The 27931-nt window shown below is 43.2% G+C and overlaps 1 protein-coding gene across 1 annotated transcript in view; it reads right to left on the bottom strand.

Moving 5' to 3' along the window:
- RYR3 (ryanodine receptor 3) overlaps positions 1 to 27931 on the bottom strand; it is a 509236-nt gene that overhangs the window by 207047 nt on the left and 274258 nt on the right. Inside the window, 7 exon segments of the mRNA XM_064570716.1 lie at positions 1713 to 1929; positions 12394 to 12454; positions 12457 to 12504; positions 12507 to 12530; positions 12533 to 12586; positions 21039 to 21280; positions 23129 to 23262. Coding sequence (XP_064426786.1) covers positions 1713 to 1929; positions 12394 to 12454; positions 12457 to 12504; positions 12507 to 12530; positions 12533 to 12586; positions 21039 to 21280; positions 23129 to 23262 — 780 coding nt within the window.

Below are 27931 nucleotides of genomic sequence, written 5' to 3'. Positions count from 1 at the left end.
CATGTATAGGATACACGGGAACCAGAGGATCCAATTCCCAGGATCAGCTTTGGCTCACCAACTCCTCCCCAGTTTCCTGTCAACCTTCTTAATGCCAACTACTTTCAAGGTGCTACACTAGGCTCTGTGAGGCAGGCAGGGAAATGCTGCTCTTTCCATTCTAAGCGAGTTCACAATAATGAGCTGAGGATGGTACGAAGCAAATTCAGGAACATGCACACACAGCTGAATGTAATAGGGTCACGTGAATATTATGGGGAAGTAACATGCTGGAGACTTTCTATAGGTCAAGAGAGCTATATTCCTACAAACTATTAACCCGATGTGCTTCAGAGACAAGTCTCCTTGTCAATGATTTTCTCTAATGTTTAGAATAGTGACTCGAATAGCAATGGTGTGGAGGAAATACTGGAAACTGTTGTTTATGTCCCTTGTCATAAGCATGTGAGTATGTCTCTTCCAAAACAGAGACCCTGGGAAGGGAAAGAAATGTCCCTTTATCAGCACTTTCCCCTCATATGCACTATCCCATTTCTTTCAGTTTTATTTCCAGCTCTTCTCCTACACACTGCCTCTCCTCTGAGCATCCAGTCACAGGAGAATATTTTATTGCGATCTGTCCCTACTTTTTTTTAAGTTTTTATTTAAATTCTAGTTAGTTAACAAATAGTGTTACATTAGTTTCAGGTGTACAATATAGTGATTCAACAATTCTATACATTGCTCAGTGCTCATCATGGTAAGTGTACTCTTCATCCCCATCACCTGTTTCCCCCATCCCCCCACCTACCTCCCTTCTGGTCACCATCAGTTTGTTCTCTATAGTTAAGAGTCTTTTTCCTGGTTTGCCTCTCTTTTCTTCCCCCTTTGCTCATTTGTTTTGTTTCTTAAATTCTACATATGAGTGAGATCATATGGTATTTATCATTCTCTGACTTATTTTGCTTAGCATAATACACTCTAGCTCCATCCATGTTGTTGCAAATGGCAAGATTTCATTCTTCTTTAGGGCTGAGTAATATTCCATTTCACACACACACCACCTCTTCTTTATCCATCAATTGATGGACACTTGGGCTGTTTCCATAATTCGGCTATTATAGATAATGCTGCTATAAACATTGGGATGCGTGTATTCCTTTGAATTAGTGTATCTGTATTCTTTGGGTAAATACCGAGTAGTGAGATTGCTGGATCATAGGGTGGTTATCCACCTGTCCGTACTTTGTGTTTCTACTTCTACACCTTTACTTACCGTATTCCTGTTACTTCAACCCTGGATGCCCCTCCTGATTTAGGCTTATTAAAGGCTCTGGTTGAAGTCTATCCTAACTAGACTTCTAGAAATATTCTAGCCTAACAGGTGTCTCCAGCACTTATTTGTGCTACAGTTCATTTTGCATTACACTCAGATTGAAAAAAATAATAACACATTTGCTTTTTACCTCTTCAGTGTGGTTGCAAAGTCCCAGAGAGTACTGCCTATCTGTGCCTGCACCTCACAGAGCCTTGCCTGTAGCAAGTGATCACTTGTTCTCTGAGAAATCCTTAAAGAGCTCAATCTACACATATGGTGGAAACACGAAGAACGACAGTTGTTCGCATGACATGACAATAATACAGAATGGACGACAGGAATGGTTCAGAGACAACACAGAGAGAAGGATTTAGCCCTATCACTTCATCTCCTCCTGCTGGCAGTAGGAACCTACCTGACTGGTGTCTATGGGGTATGGGATGAAAGAGGCTTGGGAGAGGGACTGGGTGGTACCCAGCAGATCTCTAACGCCTTCAGCGTCACGTTTATACTCTTTCACAGGCTCCAATCTCATCTTTTCTTTTGGAAGTAAGGCTTCATAGCAAGGGGCATAGCCAGAGGGAGGCAGGAACTTAAATTCTCCATGACGTCCACCCATCAGGAAACGCACTCTGTAACATTTGGAGAGACCAGGAAGAGAGAGGTTAAAAAAAGAAATCCCAGCCCAAGTACGTAAAAAACTCAAGATAATGCCCCCCGCCCCCAAATTGTTTTGTTGGGAAGCGCCTGAATTCGGGTCCAGTACAGTGAACATCCGAAAGTACGCAATAAAGCAGTAGAGAGAATGGTCAGTGCAGGATCCTCAGTCGACCCGTGTCAGCTAAGTTCTTAAAAGTTCACTTATACAGAAATATCACTAGACTTTAAAAATCATGTTTTTCCTTACTCTAGTAGACAAGTCATTATTGCAGATATTATTACTAGAGTACTCAAAAGATAACAGTGATGATGATACTATTCTCCAAACAGATCATACTGAAAGTACAGCATGGGGACTTCAAGTCTTTCTACTTGAGGGACATTACTCACATATTAATTAAAAAAAACGTGGCATAACTCTCTGGGGGAAATAGGAAATTGTAACCTTCAGAAGCAGGCAAAAGATGAAGAAATCCCAGCATATTAAACACAAATGGTCGGGCGCCTGGGTGGCTCAGTTGGTTAAGCGACTGCCTTCGGCTCAGGTCATGATCCTGGAGTCCCGGGATCGAGTCCCACTTCGGGCTCCCTGCTCAGCAGGGAGTCTGCTTCTCCCTCTGACCCTCCTCCCTCTCATGCTCTCTGTCTCTCATTCTCTGTCTCGCAAATAAATAAAATCTAAAAACACAAATGGTATATATGCCAGGTGCTATTACTTGAAGTGCTAACACTGCAGAGGCTGCAGTTCCCCAAAGCAGCCATACGAGGGCGACTCTGAAAAAGCATGAGCACGTGGCCATAGCCTTAGGAAGCCAAATGGGCATCAAGTGTCTGGCCACTGGGGTGCCAGTGCCTTTACTGTCTTTCCCAGGGGCACCACCACCCTGCTGGCATCCAGACCTGACACTCTGGTCCACTCCAGCAGTGCCTGCAGAGAGACCTCCCAGGAAGGGGGAAAGACACCTGGGGGTTCACAGGAATGGCAGGCACCGATTTCCAGTGTACTGAAGTCTTTCAATATGTGAATTCAGCATTCTGGCTGAATTTCAGCCTCACATATATAGGTTCGGTTACGGGTATAGTTACACCCCAAAGCTCTCCTTGCAAGGAAGAGAGGACGACAGTGAAGCATTTCAAAATGACACTTCATATTCTCCCAGGTTTGTAACAAGAAATAGAGCTTTTGTAAATCAACAGCAACCACATTAATCCGATGAGGAAATATGACCATGGTTTTAAGTCATTAAAACACAAAAAGATATGTAGCCTTGCAGGGTCAACACTCATTTCCCACAGGAAAAATCAATACATACACGTAGCATCTGCTCTCAACACTCTCACCCTCCTCCTCCCTCTGCTGAACAACAAGTTACTGAACCCATATGACGTGCTGTTCTCTGCACTGAAGACTCGGCAATGAACAAAGACTACAGTGTCCCTGGAGTCACAGAGCAGGCATCCAACTAGAAAAACAGTCCTAATTACTGATGGGGAGATATTGAGGAAGGAACAAAGAGGGCAATGTGGAATAACTCCGGAAAGAGGGTGGCTCTTAGATTGGAGTGCAGGAAGGCCTCTCTGAGGAGGAGATGTGAACTAACCCTGTGGGATAAAGAGGACCTAAGGAGTCTAAAATCTGGAAGAGGAGTATTCCAAGCAGAGAGGAACAATATGTGCCAAGGCCCCGAGGCAGGAAAGAGCTTGGGTGGAGAGCCCAAGGGGCAGGAGAGGAGGTGGGGGGGTGCAGTGTGAGATCAGGTAGGGTCTGTGAGCCATGGCAAGAAGAGGAGATTGTATTCCAGGCGGGAAGCTTTGGAAAGACTTTAAGGAGAAGAAATGCAAGATTCTTCTCGCTGCTCTATGTTAACAGAGCAGCAGACCAATTAGCTGGTATTTGGAGGCACCTGACACCAAACTAGTCACAGTGGGAGAGGAGGACAGTCTGAACCAATGTGATGATGGACAAGATGGAAAACAACAGACAGATCCCAGTTTTGTTTTGGAGTAAGGATTGTTAGGAACCGCTGATGGAGGGGGCTGGAGTGGGCACGTGGGTGCGGGGGGATGAGGTATGTGGAGGAAGGGTTATGACCTAGCAAAGCTCTCACAGCAAGACTCTCCACCAGGCCTCACTTACTTTTGCTCGAATGTTCTGGTAGGGCAACCTTACAAGAGAGGCTCAGTGTTGGCTGAGTAATTGTGATTGCAGAAGTGGCCTAATTATGAAACCGGAAAATAAAACTCTCTCCAAGTGGGAGATATTAAGGGTTTTTTTTTTTCTACCCAATACAAATTCTTTATCCAAACAGCATTTTAACAAAATGCTGTTTTAAAATTAATTATAGAAATCATATGAAACCCCCCACTTTCCCATTTTAAAGTACTAAACAATGATACAGAATTAGAACCACAATAGTCCCTTCTGAATGGTCCTACATTAAATGTTACATAATGGGGCAAGATATACGTGTATTAAGAATATGCACAATGACATTAAAACAAAATTGAGTCATTAGCCTTCAATGTTACTAATTTAGTGAACCTTCAGGAAATAATGACTAAGCCTTGAAATTATTGGTTGAGAAGTTCCCAATTCAACTGCAACATAGCAGACTGTGTTACTGACATGCTGAAATTGTGGGATAGAACTAGATCTTTTTGAGCAAAAGAAGAGTGTGGGACTTTTTTCTTTTTTTTGCCTCTCTCTTCTCCTTGAGCATCCTTTCTGTGAGAAGCTGAATGCCCAGGAGCTCTTATAGCAAGTGTATTCTTTGTTACTCACTAGTGTACAGATTCTAAGAACAAGTAAATCATTTCCTACGAGGTCTTCTAGCTGGACTTAATTATTCATGAGCTGTCTTGCCAGTTCTGTTTCGTTTCAAAGTTTCTCTTACATTTTAACATCTGCTGTCATCTTCTGGATAGAGGGCAAATCAAGAAAGGTGGAGTTCCACACAGCACATAGGGAAAATCACGATTTCTGTTTTTATATTCAGTTATTAAAAAGAGAATAATTTGGTTATAAATCTTCATCTCATTTCCTCTAATGGCCACAAAAACTGTACAATGAAAAATTTACATAACCAGAAATCAGTGTTTACTGCTCACTGAAGCATTTGTCTCCAAACGTCATTACGCTGTGCTTCAGTGGACAGAAAAAAGGGTCCTGCCAGACAGAAGGTCTGCCTTCTGCCCCCCGGCAGGTGGGATTGGACAAGAGCTGGGGCCAGGTACCCCTACTGTCTGTGGCTCCTTCCCTCGCTGCCCAGAGTCTCTGGGAAGGGCTCCAACAAACCACAACTAATATTGGTGGTCCTCCTCAGAACTCTCTCTGGGAGATCCAGACTGACCAGGTCAAAGGAAATAGCTAGCAATAAAGACAGGCTTGACGAAAATAATCAAAAGAAACACCTGAAACTCACTTTAATTATTTGAAGACATTAAAATGGGATTCCCCCTCTGTCTTAAGAGTTTCAGCAGAGGTCCCACAGGCAGATAATTCAGAGGATGCTAATCTGTGCACATCCTGAAGTGGGATGCTGCATCCACTATGAGGGTCCGTCATAAAATGATGAAGCCAAAGAAAGGAAAATAAGTCATTTGGAGGGAACTGTCAGGAAGAAAGGGAAGGGAGTGCTCTCCTATCTGAAGTCAAATGCTGAGTGCTTAAGAACCACTGAGAAGCTTGCAAGTGTCCCCTGGAATTTAGTGAGGGACATGTCTGCCTGGTGACAGAACAGAGAGAGAGAGGGAGAGAAGGAGACAGAGGGACACAGAAGACCTCAAGGGAAAGAGCTGCCCTTCTGCTCAGGGTGGGGCCAAGGACTATGTTCCTGGAAGGCCAGATAGACTCCACGAGTGAGCCGCGTGTCAGCCATCTTGAAAGGAATTATGCCCAGAGAGGCAAAGGACTGCGCAGAGATCAGAACCCCGGGCACTGGGGCAAGTGGGAGGCCTGTGCGCATGGTGGGGTGGTGGGGAGGGCAATATAGAGTAGGGCTAGGGGTCAGCCAGAACGGAGCGGCCAGCACAGGTGGTAAAGCGTGTGTGGAAAGAACTGCAGGGAGATGCTCCCGGCCTAAGGCTCCACAGAAACTACACTAGGGCCCCAGAAGAGAAAGCTGCTACACGTCATTACACAAAGGTGTGCAGCCAGCCACAGCTGCACCAACTCCCACCACCACAGGCTGTGCCCCTCCCCCGCACCACCCAGGCAGCTCCCCCTGGGCTCAGAGGGGGTCGGAGACAGAGCTGGTTGACCCTGGAGGAGCCCGGCCTCTGGTTGCAAGCCCAATGGGGAAGTCCTCACACATCAACTGCATACAAATCTGAGCTTTTATAGCCACCAACTGCATACAAATCTGAGTTTCTACTGAGTTTTGATGTTACCAACACGATTGTTCTCATTCTTATAAGGAGTAATAAAGGTTACAGAGGCTGCCCGAGAACTTGCCCAGAGCACGAATTTGAAGGGGTAGCAAGAAAAACAACAAAGTTACAGATACCTAGTCTACTTCTTTCAATAAATCCAGTTATCTGGCACTTAAGGTTTATGATTTGAATCCTTTGTCCCACTCATAAATGAGAATTTTCCAATGAGAATGTAAATCTCTCTTCTCCAGGTGCATTCTTCCCTGCTCCTTGGGTTCTACAGAATCTCCTGGCCTCACAGATGATAAATTTAAAATAAAAAGATAATTTAAGAACTGAGTTCATTAAAATTAGTCCTTCTTGATCCTTGGATCAAGGATCCTCGATCCCTTTTCTCTACATGAATGGATTTTAAAATCAATTTCATTAATCAATTTAATCTCTTCCACCAAAGTACCTGTTATCATCTTCTTGAGTTCTTCCTAAAACTTAAGACATTCCATCAGCTCTCAAAGAAGGTTTCTTTCTTTTTTTTTCCTTCCTGAAGTGATTACAGCAAGTGACTGTGTCCTTAGATCCCTCCACCTCAGAGATGAGCAATAGCTTCATTAATCTCCTGGGAGTAGTGAAGTTTGGGGATATGTGGAGGAATTTTTGATTTACTTGACTGATTCTGAAAACAGAGCAAATTGTATTGAAAAATCCCTGCTAGCATTTGCAACTTAATCTTTTGAGACTTAGGCATTGTGGCTTGCCAATTTGCAGAAGAGATGAGACTACCTAGTGTAAGTTCTCAGATATGAAAGACGGACCCATGAATAAAAAATACAGTAAAAATCAAGACAAGGCTTTGTCATGCTCAAGAAGGATGACTCGGGTTCCTTATCCATAGCTTACTAGCAAACATGTGATGTCACTTGAGTCTGTCTTAGTGGATGTCTCATTCCTCTCCTCCGCTATTGAATCTCTCCCAGACAGTGGGGAAGGTGGTGTTCCAAAGAAGAAAAGGATACAGGCTGTGGTTAAGAGGAGGAAGAATTAACAAGCTTTAGCCGACCTGAATTCAACTCCTAAGTCATGATTCATAATTGCATCTTCAGTCCTTATTGCTAAGATGGGAGAACAATCTGAGTGATGTGTTCCCACACTCATACTGCTTTCTGGCCAGTGTCTGATGAAAGCCCAGGGCAATCCAGCCAGTGCTCATCATGTTCTCCACAGAGGTATATTTATCTCAGCAATAATTTCCACAGTGTTGACCACAGCAAGCTGGAAATAGCGAAGCTGTTGGGTTACCTGAATTTTAGCCAAGTCTGGTAGATACCAAGAGAAAACAAACAGCAACCACAAATACCAACCACCTTTGGATATTGTAGCTTTTATAAATTTGAAAGGGCTGGTAAAAGAGTTATGTGAGACAATTAAATAGATCTATGGGGAGTTTAACTATGGCTATAAAATATATTCTACTACAGCAATTAACTCATCAATTTTCTGCAAAACAAAAAGTATCACCCCAAATTCACTATACGCTGTGGCTTCTGTGTCACGTTATCCATGCAGTTCATGCCAAGATGCCACCTCGCAGGGTGAGACTATATTTTAATAAGGGGTTTGCTGGCATATAAGTAACTCAACCTTTTGGGCAGTCTCCAAGGTACACATGCCTCATCCTAAATTCTGTCCTATAACCAAACAGGGTTGTTACATTGAGGGCCTACTGCATGAATAGTATCCACGAACAAACCACACCGAGAAGAAAACTAAGGAGGCACATTCATAATAGTTAGAAAAGAGTGTACATATTGGTTTGTGGATTTTGTTAGTAATTACTCATGCTGCCTTTGACTTCACTGGGGGTAAACATAATTGAAAAAGATTTTTGCTCTTTGATGACTGCTAGCAGGCACATCTTAATCAGGTATTATTAACAACATAGTTTATAGTTACAAAAATAATTATGGGGTCACAAATTCAAGACTGTGACCTCAGCAAAGACCATTAAATAGGAGGAAATGGGGCTGTAAAAGAGAAATCTAGTTTAGAAGCCACACAGAAGTTGAAAATAAATATGAGAAACAATCCTGAATGCTTCTATGATTGGAGAAGGCTCTCTTCCTAGATAGGCATAAGCTTGTACCTTGCTGGGAGAGACACTAAAACCAGGCAAGTATTCTACTATATCGGGTGAAAACAAACATTTCTTTTCAAATGCATTGTTATTATTTTGTATATGAAAAATAAAGCCTTGTTCTTTTAGCTTTTAAATTTACATTTTTGAGAGTAGGGTCATCCTTAACATGTAGGACTGCTTTAAGAGGGCCTCAGCAATTTTTTTTTTTTGAGAGAGAGAGCGAGAGCGAGAGAGAGCAAGCATGTATGCTCAAGTTGCAGGGGAGGGGCAGAGGGAGAGAGAGAATCTTAAGTAGGCTCCATGCTTAGCTGTGGGGCTGGATCTCACAATCTTGAGATCATGACCTGAGCCGAAATCAGGAGTTGGATGCTTAACCCACTGAGATACTCAGGCGCCCCAGGCCTCAGCACTTCTGTTCTGCCTTCCTCACCTTGACCACTCACAGTGGAACTTGGCACAGGTCCGACAACCAGAGGACTCAGTCGCCTGATCAACAGTGTTATTAACCATATTTATTTTCAATAAGATACTTTAATAAACTTGGAATTAATATCCTGGTTTCTCTCTCTAGCTTTCTGTACAACTGAACTAAAGTAGTATAGGGAGAAACTTCTGGGTTTCAGCACTAAATCATAGATTACCAGTAGATATGAGAGTAAGTACTGGTATATTGATCCCATTTGCTCACAAATAAAAATAAATTAATTGGCTATTCTCCAACACAGGAGCAGCACTGGGAATGACCAAAGATATCATGTGAGAGACTTGGATGTACTTCATTAAAATGTATTTCCCAAATGTGCACTCAGTTCCATCTCTCCTCAGATCATATCATGTTCTGAGAACCAAAGACAGGAATATGTCAGAGGTGATGTTTTCCTGATAGAGAGGAGGCTTGAGAGACATCAAACCCCTTGGCACCACGTTTTAGATTACCATCTGTTCAGGGGTTCTAAGGAAGAAGCTCTCATAGCTAAGGTATAAACTTTTCAAGTCAACACATCTGGATTTTTCAGTTTCTTAAATTCTCTCACCAGTTGTGCCTTATAGATGGACAAGAAAAAGGAGTTGTCTAACCTTGGAACTTAGCTTCTCTTTTTCCTGTGCACTGAGAAGGCTGCATGCTCTGCTAACCTGGACAAGAGATGCTAGAAGCATCTTCTATATGTGGATACATTTGAGTCGCCTATTTCTTCACCTGCTAGCTACAGTTCTTTGCTAAGAGATTTCAATAAGTCCTCACCAAAAAAAAAAAAAATAAAAAAAGTTCTATCTCATTGCTCTGAGGGATATTGGATGGATAAGTTAATGATTAAAAATCATTATATGAAACATCGCCAAAGGCAAGGAAAGCAAGGGCAAAAATGAACTACTGGGACTTCATCAAGATAAAAAGCTTTTGCACAGCAAAAGAAACAGTCAACAAAACCAAAAGACAACTGACAGAATGGGAGAAGATATTTGCAAATGACAGATCAGATAAAGGGCTAGTATACAAAATCTATAAAAGAACTTATCAAACTCAACACCCAAAGAACAAATGATCCAATCAAGAAATGGGCAGAAGACATGAACAGACATTTTTCCAAAGAAGACATCCAAATGGCCAACAGACACATGAAAAAGTGCTCAACATTGCTTGGCATCAGGGAAATCCAAATCAAAACCTCAATGAGATACCACCTCACACCAGTCAGAATGGCTAAAATTAACAAGTCAGGAAATGACAGATGTTGGCAGGGATGCGGAGAAAGGGGAACCTTCCTACACTGTTGGTGGGAGTGCAAGCTGGTGCAGCCACTCTGGAAAACAGTGGAGGCTCCTCAAAAAGTTGAAAATAGAGCTACCATACGATCCAGCAATTGTACTACTGGGTATTTACCCCAAAGATACAAATGTAGGGATCTGAAGGGGTACATGTACCCTGATGTTTACAGTAGCAATGTCCACAATAGCCAAACTATGGAAAGAGCCAAGATGTCCATCGACAGATGAATGGATAAAGAAGATGTGGGGTATATATACAATGGAATATTATGCAGCCATCAAAAGGAATGAAATCTTGCCATTTGCAGCGGCGTGGATGGAACTGAAGGGTATTATCCTGAGCGAAATAAGTCAATCAGAGAAAGACATGTATCATATGACCACACTGATCTGAGGAGTTCTTAATCTCAGGAAACAAACTGAGGGTTGCTGGAGTGGTGGGGAGTGGGAGGGATGGGGTGGCTGGGTGATAGACATTGGGGAGGGTATGTGCTGTGGTGAGCGCTGTGAATTGTGTAAGACTGATGAATCACAGACCTGTACCTCTGAAACAAATAATACATTATATGTTAAAAAAAAAAAAAGAAGATAGCCAGAAGGGAACGATGAAGGGGGTGGAAATCAGAGGGGGAGATGAACCATGAGAGACTACGGACTCTGAGAAACAAACTGAGGGTTCTAGAGGGGAGGGGGGGTGGGGGGATGGGATAGCCTGGTGATGGGTATTAAAGAGGGCACGTACTGCATGGAGCACTGGGTGTTATACACAAACAATGAATCATGGAACACTACATCAAAAAAAAAATCATTATATGAGATTGTTGTATGGACTTACGAAAGTCCATTATTCAGCAGACTAAAAAAGGTCCTTTTCTCCAGAGATCTGACTTCTGGCTAAGCACTTCTCTCAGATGAGATACTTGAGAAGCAGGTGTATGTACTTGCTTTGAAAATAAGTAAAACCCAGAAAGTGGGATGTGGTCAAAACAAATGAAGAAGGGCAGGGCAGTGATGCTGGGTGACCAAGGCCATTAGCTACCCAGGGAAGTATGGTCCTGGGAACGGACTGCTCAAAGTGACCTTGTTTCTCCAAATAAGGTACTGAGCCAACAGGTGGCTAACCAAATGCTGTTACATTGTATCTAGATTTCTACTCATTCTCTTTCTTCCTGGGGAATAAAGTGGGGAGGATGTACAATGGGGCATATGCTTGTTCACCACCCTGCCCCCGACTGCCAGAGGTCTCTGTTCCCATCAGTTCTCTTTGTGTTTCCAGTGTCTCCTTCAGTGATGCTCCTTGTTTTCTACATGCTTCTTATGGATATCAGTGAAGAACGACAGGTTACGTCACATTTAAAATGGGAGAACTGGAATTCCTCAGCGGAGAGAAGCACAGGCGAAAAACTTGCAACTCTAGAATACAGTTCTTGGGGCTGATAGAAGATTCTCTGGCTTGAAACACTGATGAATAGATTTGCAGCCCTAGTAAGGTTTTCCTATAGTGGGTCTCCATTTGTTAAAAGAATCTCAAACAATGATAATATTTAATTTAAACATATTGTATCCAACTACATGAATAGGTTTATAAATATTATAAATATTCCCTCTCTTGCTGTGTCTCTGTCAAATAAATAAAATCTTAAAAAAAAATTGTTTTAGGAGGATATATAATGACTCATGAAAAGGTTCATTAATGTATTTTGAATGAAAAATAATCAAGACATAAAACTTCATATACAGTGTGATGTCAATTAAAAAATCCCCATATATGTGTAGAATAAAATACACCAAAATATTAGCAGATATTAAATGTTGAGATCATAGATGATACGGTCTTATTTACAACTGTATCTTTCATATTTTTAATAATGAGCATGTAATTTTTAATATAATTATTAAAGCAAGGTTCTACATAGATCTTATTTATCTTACTACATGAGGACCTTATAAAACTCCTGGCGGTAGGTATGTATTCAACAAGTATCTACTGAGTCAGTGGTTCTGGATCGCTCTTCTGCCTTCACTATCATTTTGGGAGGGTCATGTGGGGAAGTCACTCATGGTGTGGAAGTCCTGAGGAACATTACTATGCTCCCCAGCTCACAGGAGTGGTGGGGGGGGTGAACTAACAGCTACTCTTCGTGAAATCATAGCCGTCACTTACTTGACACCTGCTGAGAAGCTCACCACAGGGAAGAAGAGCCCATCTGTGTTGAAGTTCTCAAACATCCCCTGCACAGGCTGCCCATTGATGCGGAAGGAGATGCTGGGCACTCCGAGGTCGAGGCAACAGCTCACCACGTCATCTGATCTCAGGAGGTGCTGGTTGATGGATGCTACGGCTCTGGGTATACGGCCTGGTGAGCAAACAACAAGAAGGTGTGTGGGACTCTGGAGAAGGCACTCACAGGCCACCTGTGGGAGGTGGGGAGGTATGGTGGCACACAGGAGGTCTGGATATGCTACTGCATTGGAAACACAACTTGGCTCTCCCAGTGTGAGGTGAGCAATGAGAAAGGATTTCCTGAGCTTGTGAGTAGGCAGCCAGAGGTAAGAGGAGTCTCAGAGGAAACTCTCAAACTACCAGCATTGAGAACAGACATGAATTCAACCCCCTCAACGTGTGCTCAGATTCTGGCTTGGTGTCTAAAGTCACAAACACATTCCTTTGCTGGGTGTGGGTCCTAAGGCATGCAAGTGTGCATGCCTGCGTTTGTGCATGTGTTTATTCACAGATGACCAAAGACCTTGCCCTCTTCCAGTTCCTCTAAAAGATATGGCCACTTTAGCCCTGGATGCAGAAGCCATCAAAGTAAATAAAAGCAAGGTCATCCAGCCATTAAACCATGTAGCACAGTTTGCTTGTTTGTTTTAAAGAATTCTATTAGTTCATACCATCAGGGAAACACATCGCCCATTATATACTGTATGGGTGATTTTTGTTGCTATTACCGCATATCTCTTTCATAAGATGATCTGTCATTTCCTGACCTTACTTAAAGTCATGAGAAAATCACCACTCAGGATTTCTGAGAAGTTCTCAAAGTAAATTATCATAACTTTCTCACCCATCCCCCTACCAAGTTTACAATTCTCTTGGCAAGAGAGCAGTGAAGAGGCAGAAGTTAGGGATTAAAATGGAATTTCAGGCAAAAAAATTTATAAAAATATATCTTACTATTTTTTTTTTACTACAGAAGTAATGCATGTTCGTTACAAATGTTCATCATATTGAAAAATATAAACAAGGAAACAATGTAACTCAATAAAAAATGCTTTTACTTTCATACACACACACACACACACACACATGCACTCTTCACCCAAACTAGGATATTATATGTTTTGTGACTTGTTTTTTCTACTTATCACATCACAAATGATTGTATAGTGGAATATTCATTAGAAACTGCATTTTAATGGCTTCCTAATATGCCATAAGGTAATTAAAAACCCTCCTATGATGGGTATGTGAGTTGTTTACAAATTTTGTACACATATCTATGCTGTGTAACATTTTTCATCTCAGCTTAGAACTTTTTAATGTAAACGTTTCCAGTGGTTACTGCTATTCTAGTGGTAGGTTCTAAACAAAGTGATGGGTTTTAAAATAGTGAAACTGCTTTACTCTCCTTAATAAAAAGTATTAGGTACCTCCTTCTGGTTATTGGGGGCAACTGACAAAACCATATCGTGTTTCCTCCCACCCTTCCACAAACATTCATGAGGCTCTACATGGTGACAGATACTGGGTGTGGGGCTGGGGGTTAAGGAGGGAAGATCCAGTTCTTGCCCCTAAGAAATCCATATTCTGATGGGAAATAAACATTTAAATAAAGAACTACAATTCAGTGCAATTATTGCAATGAAGATGTACACAAGGTAATGTCTTCTAAGAAGAAGGTGCCAAGTCAGCCTAGGAGCATGGGACAAGATTCAAAGGATCAAAGATCCACTAGATAAGTAAGAGTATTCCAGATGGAAGGAATAGCTTATGCAAAAGGAATGTACGACACACCTCCCGAATGGCAACGGGTTGGTAAGGCAGGAAGGTAGGGATTGATGGGAGCTTGAAGAGGAGATGCGGTAGGGGAACAAAGCTGGACCTAACATACAACTTGGACTATTTGCATCACAATGGTGCAGTGACACACAATCATGTATGCAACGCACATTAGCCTGGGTTGGCCTTGGACTTGGCTGTTGTAACTTTATACCGTGCGTCATTACTAAGAACAAGGAACAAGTTCATTTAAAACAAAGGAATCTAAGCCCAAACTTGAAGAGCACATAGGTTCAACATCTTTCCAGTTTATTTGAGGAGTCTGAGTGTTCTTGGTTCCTTTTTTGGAGTTCAGGTATCCCAGGTCTCCAAATCTTTTCCTCCTTATCATAATCAAGTCTGCTATGAAAGGAATGGATGATATTAAAACTCAGCAAATCCTGCTACAATGGTGTCATTCTCAGTATTTCCTATGTTGCCACTTAAAAACCCATCTTTCCTGCTTTGAATGTTTCTTTTTCCTTTCATTTAACTTCTGGTTGATATCATGGTAGTCATTTGAAAAAATTCCAAGGGACTTCTGTGAACTTGGGAACACCAAGCAGTAACTGAAACGCTCGGTGGGTCAACAGACTTTAAAGGTATTCAGATCCTTGCTGGATAAAAATACAAATTAGGAAGTCCTCTATTGTCCTGAGACTCCTCTAAACTAGGACACACTGACGGTGTTTCATGGTAGTGCCAATGCCCACTCTTGCCACCCACTCAGAGTACGCTGTTGCCTTCCGTGCCGGCCTGAGCCTCGGCCAGTAAAGCTCCAGAGCCGCTCTCAACGAGGGATGACAGTCTTCATCTACAGCAGTGCTTTGATGCCATCAGAAGCTGAGTTCCAAGCTTTATTTAGCCTTTAATATGCCATAGTTGCCAAGTGCCTTCCTGAGGAATGGCAGCTGGGAGAATTTCTCCTGTCTGGCTTTTCCTCCCTCGGTGGAAAACAACAACCAGGATGAGCAATTATATCCTTGTGGTAAATGCCACTGCCTTTTACAAAACTCTATTCTAAGAGAATGGGTGCCACGTAGAAGCAGCTGCTGGAGCACTAAGATCATCAATAGGCAAAGTGAAAGCAGGGCTTGAGCCTATTTTTAAAACGTATGCAGAAAATAGAGTTGGGACCACTATTATCTAGAAACTAAAGGGACACTGTTGATAGTTACTGGATAGGAAGCACATACTTAGTGAGTACTTAGAGCAACGTCTTGGGAAGTCTATTTGAATAAAAAAGTCCATTTCATATAATATTCATGTTGTAAAAGATCATCTGATAAGGTATATTTAGTTTTAAAATGTGAGTAGTGTAAAGATTTTCCAACTAGAAAATAAGGGAATTGTGTAATGGCTTCTGTACAGGGTTTTATAAATCTCTTCTCTTCTAAAGGAAGAAATCTCTAATGCTGTGAGGGCTTTTCAGGCTCCAAATGATTCAGAAGAGTCCTGTACCCCAGGTGGCGTGAGGTGTCATTGGGGCGGGGAGCAGAAGTGAAGTCAAGGAGGGCTAAGTTCAAACACCAAGTCTTTATGTGTTACATGAACCTCGACAGGTGCTTTTATTAGAAAATCAGCTTCCACATCTATGAAATGGGGACAGTAATGCCCACAGTGATGCTGTCAAGGGTTGTTTGTAAGGTACCATGATGATTCCTATGATTTTAATGAAACAAATGACTGATGTCCTGTATACCATAACTCAAGAGGTTCAGCGTGTAGCGGTAAATGGGCATTTCTACAACCAGACTCCCTAGGCTTGAGAACTGGCTCTGTCACTTACTGTGTGACCTTGGGCAAGTCACTTACTTTTGTGGACTCACGTTTCCTCATCTGTCAAGTGAAAATAATGTCATTAAGTTGTTTCGGGTTTTGAATGAATTATTCTATGTGGAGTGATTAGGAGAGTGCTTGACACATTGTAACCCACAATAAATACTATTATTATTGTTTTTGTTTCTATAACTCCAGAAACTTTAATTACTGGGCTAACAGTAGATAAAAGTGACAAAACATTGTAGGAATGTCTTTTGTAATATCAGGAAAAATTAACAATATGGAGAATCATAGCTTTGAGGGCTGAGTCCAGAAAGTGATTCGAAAAGTCACTGTATTGCGTTATTAGAATCAGTAAGTCCCTTTATTGAAGATAGTGCTTAAAAAAAGTCACTTTCAAATATGTTTAATGTACTTGACCCTTCAGAACAACCAACAGAAGGGAATTCTGAGGAAGGGAAGCAAAAGTAGTTATAGAGCCGAAGCTGTCTCAACTGCTTTTTAAGATATAGGAACTCCATAATCCTAGCGACCACCCACTGAAACAGGCTGGGGAGTCCTGTGTCCTCTCCTTGTCTGAAGAAACTGCCCCTCACTCAGAGGCTTGGGACTACCTGAAGGTCCCAGGAAGCTCAGAAAGGCCATTCCAAATCAGCATTTGAAGATAAAGGAACAACCCACTTTATCATATGCTGCACATCTTCAAATTAACCCAAGGACAGATTACTGCAGGAATTAGCCTCTTCTGATGAGTAATGTAGGCAAATGGAAACACTGATGCTCAGCATTTCCACTCCCTCAGGCACTGCAGAGTTTGGCACTCGAACAGAACACATGAACACTTAGGCATTTGGACAGAGAGAGGATCCAAACATGTAAAAATGCTGGTGTTCTACAGCCACTCTTGGGCTCCTCTCCACATAGCGCCGGGCTTCTGGAAAGGTCTGAGTCACAGCAGGGAGTGTCTTGGTAGATGAACCCTGGGACTCATCTTAGCAGGGAGACAGGTAAGGACCCTCACACAAATTTGCCTGTAGAGCTAAATGATCTACAAGTTTAGAAAGTCAGAAGTCATAATAATAAGGAAATACAATTTTGCTCCATTCATTTCCTGTTACCACTTATCACTTGGGATGGTAAATTCCTCTGCTTATTCCAATTTTGCAAGGGAAAAAGTTATTAAAGGAAAAGGTAGGTGTTAATTTCCTCCTGTTAAACTGCCCCCCAACCCCCCTGCCCCAGGCAGGAACACACTATAGGTGGCTCTGAGCTAAATTCTGAGCCCAAGAGGCTACATGAATGCTTTGTCAGGAGAGGGAAGGTAATGTCATGACCAGAATAGAGTCAGTCCTCTGAAAGGAAATTCCCAGTGGCCGAGCTGATTTAGGAGCCTGTGGGGCAGGTTGGCTGTGCTAAGATGGGAGATATTTCTAAGGCTGATGCTTGAAAGTGATTTCACAGGCTTCAGTGGCTAATAGGACCTATAAAGACTGCTTTTTCCTTACTAGGAGAAAAAGCTCATTCGAAATCCCATGATCTCACTTGAAACTTCCTTTCCCATTCAGCATGGGACTCAGGTATTCCCTTAGGATGGGGCTGCTCTCATGGTCTCCAGTGAGGTACCCACAACTCTGGATATTGCCTTTATGATTATGGTGGACTCCACAGTCAATAAGGGAAAGGAAATCATATTTACTGGGTATCTAACATATGCCAAGAACTTCATGTTCCTTACCCTCATTTATTTACTTACTCATTTTTTAAAAATATTTTATTTTTTAAATTTATTTTAAAGACAGAGAACAAGAGAGAGTGTGAGTGGGGGATGGGCAGAGGGCGAGGGTGAGAGAAAGAGAGAGAGTCTTAAACAGACTCCACACTGAGCATAGAGCCCAATGCAGGGCTCAGCCTCACAATCCTTAGATCATGACCTTAGCCGAAATCAAGAGTTGGATGCTTAACCGACCGAGCCACCCACGGGCCCCACCTCATTTAAATTTCTTAAGAGCCTACATTATTTTCATTTTATCTGAGGAAATCAAGTCTCTGGAGGTTAAATATTTTTTTCTATGTCAAAAAAAATCAGTAAATAGAAGAGCTGGGATTCAAATCCAGGCACAACTCCAAAGCTATATTGTTTCTTCTTGACTCTTTCCAGTGACAAAGTGTTAGGGGCACTATATTTCCTTCTAATATCTACTGACTTTAATAAGTACATTAAAGATCAGTTCAAGGCAGTAGCTTAATTCATGCATACACATAAGTTTAAAGTTAACAGACCTGGGCATTTACATCTCAAGAAAGGAGAAAAATTGTCATGATGAGTTCCCAGCATCTCTCCCTTGCCACCCTCCACTCCCTCCTGCAGTAAAAGCTGGAGTATCATTTCCATTTCATTTCTTCATCCAACAATTATCCTTTCATCAGATAGTCCAAAATTCACTGCTGTCCTGGTGGGAGTCATTAACAGAGACCTTATTTCTTCAGCTGGAGCACACATTGGTATATTTACCTGCAGTACCTTTTGCCAGATATATGTTCCCTGTGTGCTGGGTGGGGAATTCAGAATGATGCCAGATCCAAGGAAGCTTTGTGTTTTAATGAGCACAAAAGGCGTAAGTCTTGTAGACATTGGTTTCTCCACAGCTCATCAGATGCTGAGGACTGAGGGTGTGAGGTTCTTTGAACACACCTATATGGCATTTTTTTTTTTTAAGATTTTATTTATTTATTTGACAGAGAGAGACACAGCGAGAGAGGGAACACAAGCAGGGGAAGTGGGAGAGGGAGAAGCAGACTCCCCGCTGAGCAGGGAGCCTGATGCGGGGCTCAATCCCAGCAGCCTGGGATCATGACCTGAGCTAAAGGCAGATGCTTAACCGACTGAGCCACCCAGGTGCCCCACCTATATGGCATTACATTACCAAGTGTGGGTAATGTTCAGAGAGCCACAATCAGCATTTGAAGCCCTGAGTCCCAAGCCCCTTTCCTGTATCACCAATCGGAAGGGCCACTGCCAGTGATGACTGGTGTGGGCTCGGCACATCTGGCTTCCTAGTCTTCTGAGGAGACAGGAAAAGAGGGATGATGGGAGTGCTGCACACTCCTGGAATGATACACAACTAGATGGATGTTCAGGTTCTGAATGCAAACAGTAGTCTTTTCTGGGTGCACTGGATTCTTTGTCTCCTGACTCACTGATGTATCCATTCTGCAAATTTTGCAGAGGGATATATTAATCTGGGAAGGGCTGAGTAAAATTTTTCCTTTGAGAATGGTTTCTCTTTGAAACAAGGTCCAATCTGCTTCATCCAACGGTCTAGGTGTCCTTCGTATTTCCTTAGCCAATCCCCAGGCAGAGTTCTCTTCAGGTGTGTCCTGGGACGGTAGCTTGGGTAATGGCGACCAGATGGCAGGAGGTGAGTGGCACTCAGCAGGCAGTGGGGCAATGATTTTCTCAAGTCAATTCCGCTCATTTCCTCACAGATTCAACCCTACCAAACTCAAGAGATGTAGATATGTACAAGCATAAGAAGTCTTTCTTTCCAAATCACTTCCCCAGAGACAGCTTTCCGAGAACCTTATGACATCTGCTGATGTCACTAAAGGCTATTACAGTACAGCTAGACATGGGCTCCACGAACCAAGAAGGGAAGATCCACCCCCACTCTCCATGAAGATGGAACCGGGGAAGGGTAAGTTGGGAGGATAAGAGAACAACAAGACAAGGCTTTCACTTCACTCTAACCCATCATCCTGTCATTTTTGCATCTGCTTTCGTCTGTATCACGCTGTCCCCTGGGACACACAAAATGTGGACAGAGATTTCTTTCTTCCTGCAAATGATCCAGCATAAATAAATAAGTAAATGAGCTGACACCATTTCTAAAAATTTTTAAATGTTTCTACTGAATGTACAATACCACAAAAAACTTAAAAAAAAAAAACCAAAACAACCCATACAGACCAAATGAAAAGACAGACCAACCATAAGAAATATCATCAGAATCCGAGCTGATGGTTTTAGCCTGAGGGCTGAGGGAGGAAGGAAAATGTGATGGGTTATGTAGTTCCCAGTTACAAAAGAAAATATATAGGTTTGTGTTGTAGAGACAAACTTTGCCCTCATACTGGATTTGGGGAAGAATATGTGTCACGGTTTCTTACGTAAGAGGCACGCTTACATAAGGGATTTCTATAAGGGACACAATGACTCCAATTTCAGTTTTTCGAAAGACACAGATACAACACGCTGTGGACAATAGACAGAATAGCTAGAGCTCTGGGTCTGGGTGAAAGCCTAAAACTCAGTCCTCCATTTTCATCCAGGCAGAAGCTAACCCATTCCTCCAGGCATAGGCCATGGACATGCTTGGGGATAGCATCCGTGTATTTTTAAAAAGGAAGCTTTGAATTTTTTTTAAGTGATTGGCATAGATCCAGACATTTTATAAAGTATATCATGAAACAACATGATGCACTGACATGACAATGGACTTATAGTCAGATCTGGGTCCTTCTCAGTGTGACTGAGATACATTCCTTAAATATCTTTGTGCTGTTTCCACATACGCAACATGTGGTCAACATTACCTACATTAAGGGATCATTGTAAAAATAAAGTGAGGAAAAACAATGTACGAAAGGCATGTAGCTCACTGCCCAGTAAATAAATGTTGAGTCCCTTTCCCTGTTTGACTATATAGTCCTGAATATCCTATGCAATAAGGATTGCACAGATACAGACACTGAACTTGAGAACGGTTATGTGATCCACACTGGATCATGCAGCTGGAAGTGCTAGAGTCATGGTTTCAAAGCAGGACAGTCTCATCTTAGGTCTGATGCTCTTCCCACCATCTAATTAGCTGACACTCTTGCGTCTGTATCATTTCAACAGAAAACGATCATTGCAGCCTGAACAATTCAAGCCTCGATCATCCTCAGTAAGGGACCAGGGGCCGAAGCTCTGGCAAGGTGCTCACCTGACCAAAGGTGAAGTCCATCAAAGCCATAGGAGTACAGGTCATCGCCGACACCATTGCCTCCCCATCCTTCTCCTCCGCCAGGGTATGGAGCATAGCCTGAAGAAGAGGCCCAGCCCACCCGCAGGTGTGTGGGCTCAGCTGTTAGGAAGGGGTCCACCTGGTCGATGATCAGCTCAAAGTACCACTTCTTGTACTGCGCTGAGCCCTCGGCAACTCCCAGGAAGATGTTGGGCCGAATGCTGAAATGAAACGTGGGACAGGTGGCATCTACAGACTCTCAAGCGCCGAGAAAAGCGGAGAGCAAGTTGGGTAAGATCACAGGACACACTGTGAACTGAAGGCAAGAGCAACTCTGTGTTTTTTGTATTATTCTAAAGTAGAAGAAGCTTAGAACCTCTAACACTTGATCAAGTACTTAGTGGGAGGTGTCAGGACAACATTAATTCTATTTAAAAATATAAAGAATGTCTCCTTATTCCATTGAAGGCAACCAACATTTGCTGAGTGTTGACCATAGGTAAAAGATGCTGAAAATGTCGTAGAGCTGCATAACTACAGACCCTTGTTTCTTTCTGTAAGTGGAAGAAATAACTTACTCAAGTTCCATCTCCTGGGGACTTGGTCCAAGCACCCCCGTTCTCACAGCAGCAGATTTTTCAACTAAGCATCACTGACAAGAATGGCCTCTTGAAAGCATTAAGAAATCACTATTAGAAATAAGCCAGACAAGAAAGAACGAACGAAAGAAAAAGACAGACAAACAGAAGCCAAGCAGAGGAAGATAAATACTGCATGCAACTACTTATATGTGGAATCAAAAACAAAAAACAAAAAACAAGTCAAACTCCTAGAAACAGAGAGTAGACAAGTGGTTGCCAGGGGTTGAGGAGAAGGGTGGGATAAAGACAGGCTAGTTAAAGGGTTCAGACTTCCAGTTATAGGATGCATAAGGTCTGAGGACCGACTGAATGTATAACATGGTAACTGTAGTTGATAACACTGTATTGCATAATTGAAACTTACCAAGAGAGTAGAACGTAAAATGTTTTCACACACACACAAAAAAGGCAAATATGTGAGGTCAAGGATATGTTGTTAATAAACTTATGGGGCAAACCCTTTCACAATGTATATGTATATTAAATCATCATATTCTACACTTTAAATATCCTACAATTTTGTCAATTATGCCTCAATAAATAAAGCTGGAAAAAAAATAAAATTCAACCTAAAATGGCAAAAAAGGGAAGAGGGGAACAGAAGCCACTCTTAGCTAACCTTGTTAAGGGCTGGAGGATTTAATGTATCCAGCAAAATGGTTAAAAGCTCAGGACAAGGCATTTGGAGTTTCTCTCCAACTGGAATGCTCTTCTTAGATGTTCACTGTTCTGGGCTGGGGGCTCTGCGCCATTTTGGGTGGGCAAGGGAAAACCAGACTGGTACCAAAAGAAAGTCTGTGTGGATGGCTCAGGTCTGCTCTGCACTTCCGGGAAGTTCTTTCCTCACCTTGTAGATTAGGGAGTGGGCCTAGGTAGAAAATTGCTAAAGAACCTTAGGCCTGTCTGATGCAAGGCCAGTGAGTTCACATGACTCCCATGTGGCTACATTATGGACCAGCAGGCTAAGATTCTATGTGAGCCCATGCTCTTCATCTTGGACTTCAGAGAGAACCCTCGGGTCAATGGCCATGTGCCAGAGGATGCAAGAAACCATGGTATCAACACGGGACATCCATTCTATTAAAAGATTCTAAGGAAAAAAAAGATGGTACCTTAAAATAAAAATGAGTATGTTATGGAGAAGGTATAAGATCTATGTTAAAGTAGAACATGCAACATGGCAGACCACTTCCGGTCAAATTCTCCAGCCCTCAGGTGGAACATACACTCCACTGTTGGCTACTTCAGGGGAAAAGTTTGAAACTCTGTGAAAGGGCTTGGAGTACAAGGCCCTAAAAAGTACACATTTGTCCAGTCTCATCTCACATGCCAACTTCACCAGGAAAATGATGGGTAGGCAGCACTAGCCCTCTTCCTTTCCTGTCTAGAAACAAGATGGACACTTTGGAATGATGGTGGTGGCCTTACCTGGTCACATCATTAATCAGCCGTGTCTGCAGGAGCAGGTTTCTCCGGGGCAGCAAGTTATCACAAATCAGATTCTGGTTGGCTCTGACTGCGACCCCATTGCAGAGACAGAGGGAGCACAGCACATCGAGAACCTGCAGCGGGACACATTCCCCCCCACCGCCACCAAACCTCAGGACCACCAGGAGAGCACCGTGGGCAGGACCCAACTGCCAAGACACATGAAGGAAGCAGGCCTCAGGAGGTAGGGGGCTGGCGACAAGTGGGAGGACCTCTTCAGAGTCACGGCCGCCACACCTCCCTCACCAGGCATCAGTGAGCCAATGCTGGAGCCTGCTGCCTCTTAGGGAAATGAAGCTGGATTCCTTCTAACCCGTCTGCCCTCATCTTAGCCCCTCCCCTCCAAACTCTGTGTTCCCTGTGATCACTGCTCTGCTCAAACAGGTGGGAGTCTGAGCTCTGAAGACAGACAGACTGGGTTGATAGCCCAGCCATGGCAGGACTAGGCTGAGATGAGGCATTGCATCGAGGGCACAAAATCCAGGCATGACACCCTCTTGGGATCGTGCATGAGTAGGGGCAAGCACCAGAAGGTCTTTCATTGGCCTCAAGCCTAAGTTTGCGCTCCCACCCAGCCTTGGCAGCCCTCTGTGCTAGCACCAGCAGGCACCCAATACAGCTCTTTATGAAAAGCGCTGTTGAAAAGAAAACCACAGACCCCAAATGGCATCGCTTAGGTTAAGGTCCCAAGTCAGTAAGCCAAGACTTAATACCTAACCTAATAGCAGTTTCAAACCCCTAGGAATGTAACCTTTAACCAGTCAACATGGAAATTTCCTCGTCAGCACTAGGAAATTTCCCGATAGACCCCATCTGTTCCCCTTAGGAGGGCGACCTTGCATAAAACTATGGATCCTTTGTTAATAATTTCCTCTCCCCTCCAACTTAAAAAAACTTTTCCTTTTCTGTAGTCCTTTGGAGCTCTCCTCTACTGCTAGAAGGGATGCTGCCCAATTCATGAATCAGTTAATAAAGCCAATTAGATCTTTAAAATTTCCTTGGTTGAATTTTTGTTTTTTAATAGCACTCAGATTCCCATTTGGCCAAGGTCATGTAGCAGGATTGGGAACCTCATGTAGGTCAGTAGAGAGGATAGTAGGGCAGATTCCAGTTCTTGGGTCTCTGGCTGTGATATCATCAAAATTCATTAAGACACCCATCTATTCCCACACAGTGGTATTCAATAACCTTCTACCTGCTCTCCTTCTACCCCTAGAGTGAGAACAGAACTTCAAGAGCCCAAGCGGCCCCTGAAACTATGAGACCAGCCACCACGCCACTTCTGCTCCTCTTTGTTTTCCAGCTACGTGGGAAGTGGGAACAGCCCCCGGCCTCCTACCCACACTATCTCCTTGGGCTGCATCATCTGGCATTCTGATTTTTGTTCCTATATTGACAGAGCAAACTGTGCTGGGCCAGGCATCGCTCCTCCCTCTCTCTCCTGCTGGGAGGAATGTGCAAACAGCAGTCGATAAATAACAAGCACGAATGTGGCAGCCGCATCTCAGTCTTTCAAAGTGGCCACTAAGACTCAGTGCTTAGTGGGGCTGGATGGCTTCAGGTTGGTGGCATTTGTATCCATAATTCTCACAAACCAATTTTCTACCTGACTCCCTGAGTGTCAATTTCGTTCCAGATAATTACAAAGCACATTTGTGGGACAAGCAGAAAAGAATCCCAAAGGTGGTTTAACAGAGAACTCTCACCACTGCCACTCTGTGAAACATATGGACCATGGAACTGGAAATCCAGAGGATAATTTCTCATTCTAAGAAAAGAGCCATAGATGGCCAGGAAATTAAATACCTATCATCCAGCCTATCACACATTCTCATCCGTCCTGCCTCGGAGTGAAGGCTGTGGGAGACTTGCTGTCATAGCCAGAGGGAGAGCAGAGCTTAATCCACATATAATCGGAACAGCCAGGAGGAAAAAGCGCTCTGTGAGAAGGACTAGACGAACAGAATGTCTCACCTATAAATAAATGATGCCATAAAGCAATGGGGCTGACACTGTTTAGGCTTTGTTTTATTTTTAAATTTAATTTTTTAAAAGATTTTATTTATTTGACAGGGAGAGAGAGAAAGAGCACAAGCAGGGGGATTTGCAGAGGGAGAGGGAGAAGCAGACTCCCCACTGAGCAGGGAGCCCGAGGCGGGGCTCGATCCCAGGACCCTGGGATCATGACCTGAGCGGAAGGCAGACGCTTAACGACTGAGCCACCCAGGTGCCCCTAGGCTCTATTTTAGAAGGCATTTCTCAGGGTAAAATGGGGGAATGGGGCCAAACTTCCTTTTCTTAAAAAGCTTAAATGGGTTCTCTTAAAGGTGAAGGGAGTGTAGACAAGACGAGGCCACCACAGGGAGATGCACAAGCACTGAACCTAGAGGTCATGTGTACTTCTGATGGAGGGGGAGCACCTTAGTGACCTCTGGGACGTATGGCCAGATGTGGCAGGTACTGCTCAGCAGTCACCAAGTTCCGTTTCCTTCTAGTCCTGAGCCCACAAGGGCTACACTTCCCGGCCTCCCTTGCAGTTACGTGGGGTCATGTGACTAAGTTGTGGGCAGTGGAAGGTAAGCGGACGTGACCTAACTCTTCCACACAGTCCTCCTTGCACTCATACTCTCTTTGCAGCTGGATGTAGAGATCCAAGGAAAGATTACAAAGTCACGGGTCTCCTTACTCCCAGCGTGATCAGGAGCACTAGCACTGCCTAGGAGCTTGCCAGGAATGTAGGGGCTTAGGAGCACCCCATGCACCCCCACCCCTGCCAGCCTTACCAGCTGAGAGCCTTCATTCTAACACGATGGGTAAGCACATTGCCTTCTGTGAAACACCGTTCTAGGGGATGGAAAGAACTCGTGTCTCCCAGACTGGAGAACTCCCACTGACTAGCCTAGGGCTGTGATGTGGAAAAAGAAATCTTCCTTATGAGAATGTGGGGTTGTCTGTCTTAGGAGTTGGGCTTCCCTAATTTACACACTGGCCCAACCTGACAATTTCCCTGGCTCATTCTGTGGAGGCCATTGGCTTCTGCTTGTTATTCTTTTTGTTCCTGACACCACAGTTCATTCAATATCCTCTCCGTTTGTTTTTTATTTCCACTTTAGTCTCTACCCCAAACATAGGCTTATGTGGGAATTCTCCTTTAAAAATAAATACTTATTGCATATCCACAGAAACGTCATTTGGCTGTTGCATTCTGTCCTTCAGCTTTTGTCTATAAAAACAGCTCCATGCTAAAATGTATTTATTCTGTGTAAATGCTAATTGTACTTATTCTGTGATTTTTTTTTTTTTAAAGATTTTATTTATTTATTTGACAGAGAGAGACACAGCGAGAGAGGGAACACAAGCAGGGGGAGCGGGAGAGGGAGAAGCAGGCTTCCCGCCGAGCAGGGAGCCCGATGCGGGGCTTGATCCCAGGCCCCCGGGATCATGACCTGAGCCGAAGGCAGATGCTTAACGACTGAGCCACCCAGGCGCCCCAAGAGACTAACTTTCTTAACAGCCTACTTTTACCTTAACTCTGGGCAGTCTGAGTTCCTCCCTCTATTATTCATTTATTCCATAAATGTTCATGGAGCACATCCGATGTGTTACATTCTAGGCACTGGGAATACATTAGTGAAGAATTCCTAGCAGTGCCTTACTTTCAAATACCAGTTTTCTTTTGTTGATCCCAGAAACGCTGAATTAATTCTTATTCCTCTTGATTCCACTGCAACACTATTCACCTTCTGAAATAATCTCATTTCTTGACTTCTAGAGTTCTGAACTCTCTGGTTCTCTGCAACCTTTTCTTTCCCTGTTTTTGTTTCATTTTCCCAGACTTTAATTAATTAATTAATTAATTAATTAATTAATTTTAGATTTTACTTATTTATTTGATAGAGGAGACACAGCGAGAGAGGGAACAGAAGCAGGGGGAGTGGGAGAGGGAGAAGCAGACTTCCCCTCGGAGCAGGGAGCCCGATGTGGGGCTCGATCCCAGGACCCTGCGATCATGCACTGAGCCGAAGGCAGATGCTTAACGACTGAGCCACCCAGGTGCCCCAGTCTCTCACTCCTTTTTTTTTTTTAAAGATTTTATTTATTTATTTGACAGAGAGAGAGACAGCGAGAGAGGGAACACAAGCTGTGGGAGCGGGAGAGGGAGAAGCAGGCTTCCCGCTGAGTAAGGAGCCCGACGCGGGGCTCGATCCCAGGACCCTGGGATCATGACCTGAGCCGAAGGCAGCCGCTTAACCAACTGAGCCACTCAGGCGCCCCTCTGTGATTTTTTTTTAAATCAAGTCCCAGATTTGAAAAATGAGGCTTTTGAAGCCCCCGAGGAACAGATTCTTTTCTTGCTGTGGATGTGAACCGGGTGGCAGGAAATGCTTCTATGTCGCCTTGGCCGCCTGGGAGCTCAGAGATGATTTGGCAACTGTATGGGAGTTGATGGCTCTATTGCCTGTGTCTCCCCCCCGACCTAGACCAAACCTTCCGTTCTGATTTATACTCTCCCGGGACCCATTATGATACTATTTTACAATATATTTTTCTCACGAGTAGCGCCAAAATAATTTTACAAAAATAAAAAAAAAATTTATTTGTGACAATGTTGAGATCTGGAGTAGGATAGGTTTGGGGCCAGCTAAAAAGGGCCTATTTCATTTTTATTATAAGATGCTTAGTCCACGGGAAAATGAGAAGGTGATTTAACAGTGTTCAATAACTGTTCTTTTTACCAAACAA

This window comes from Mirounga angustirostris, unplaced genomic scaffold (genome assembly GCF_029215605.1).
Source record: "Mirounga angustirostris isolate CCGP_5_RB_7025 unplaced genomic scaffold, mMirAng1.0.hap1 SCAF_9, whole genome shotgun sequence".
NCBI lineage: Eukaryota > Metazoa > Chordata > Mammalia > Carnivora > Phocidae > Mirounga > Mirounga angustirostris.
Note: the sequence above shows the minus strand (reverse complement) of the source record. Positions and strands in the feature narration are given on the sequence as shown.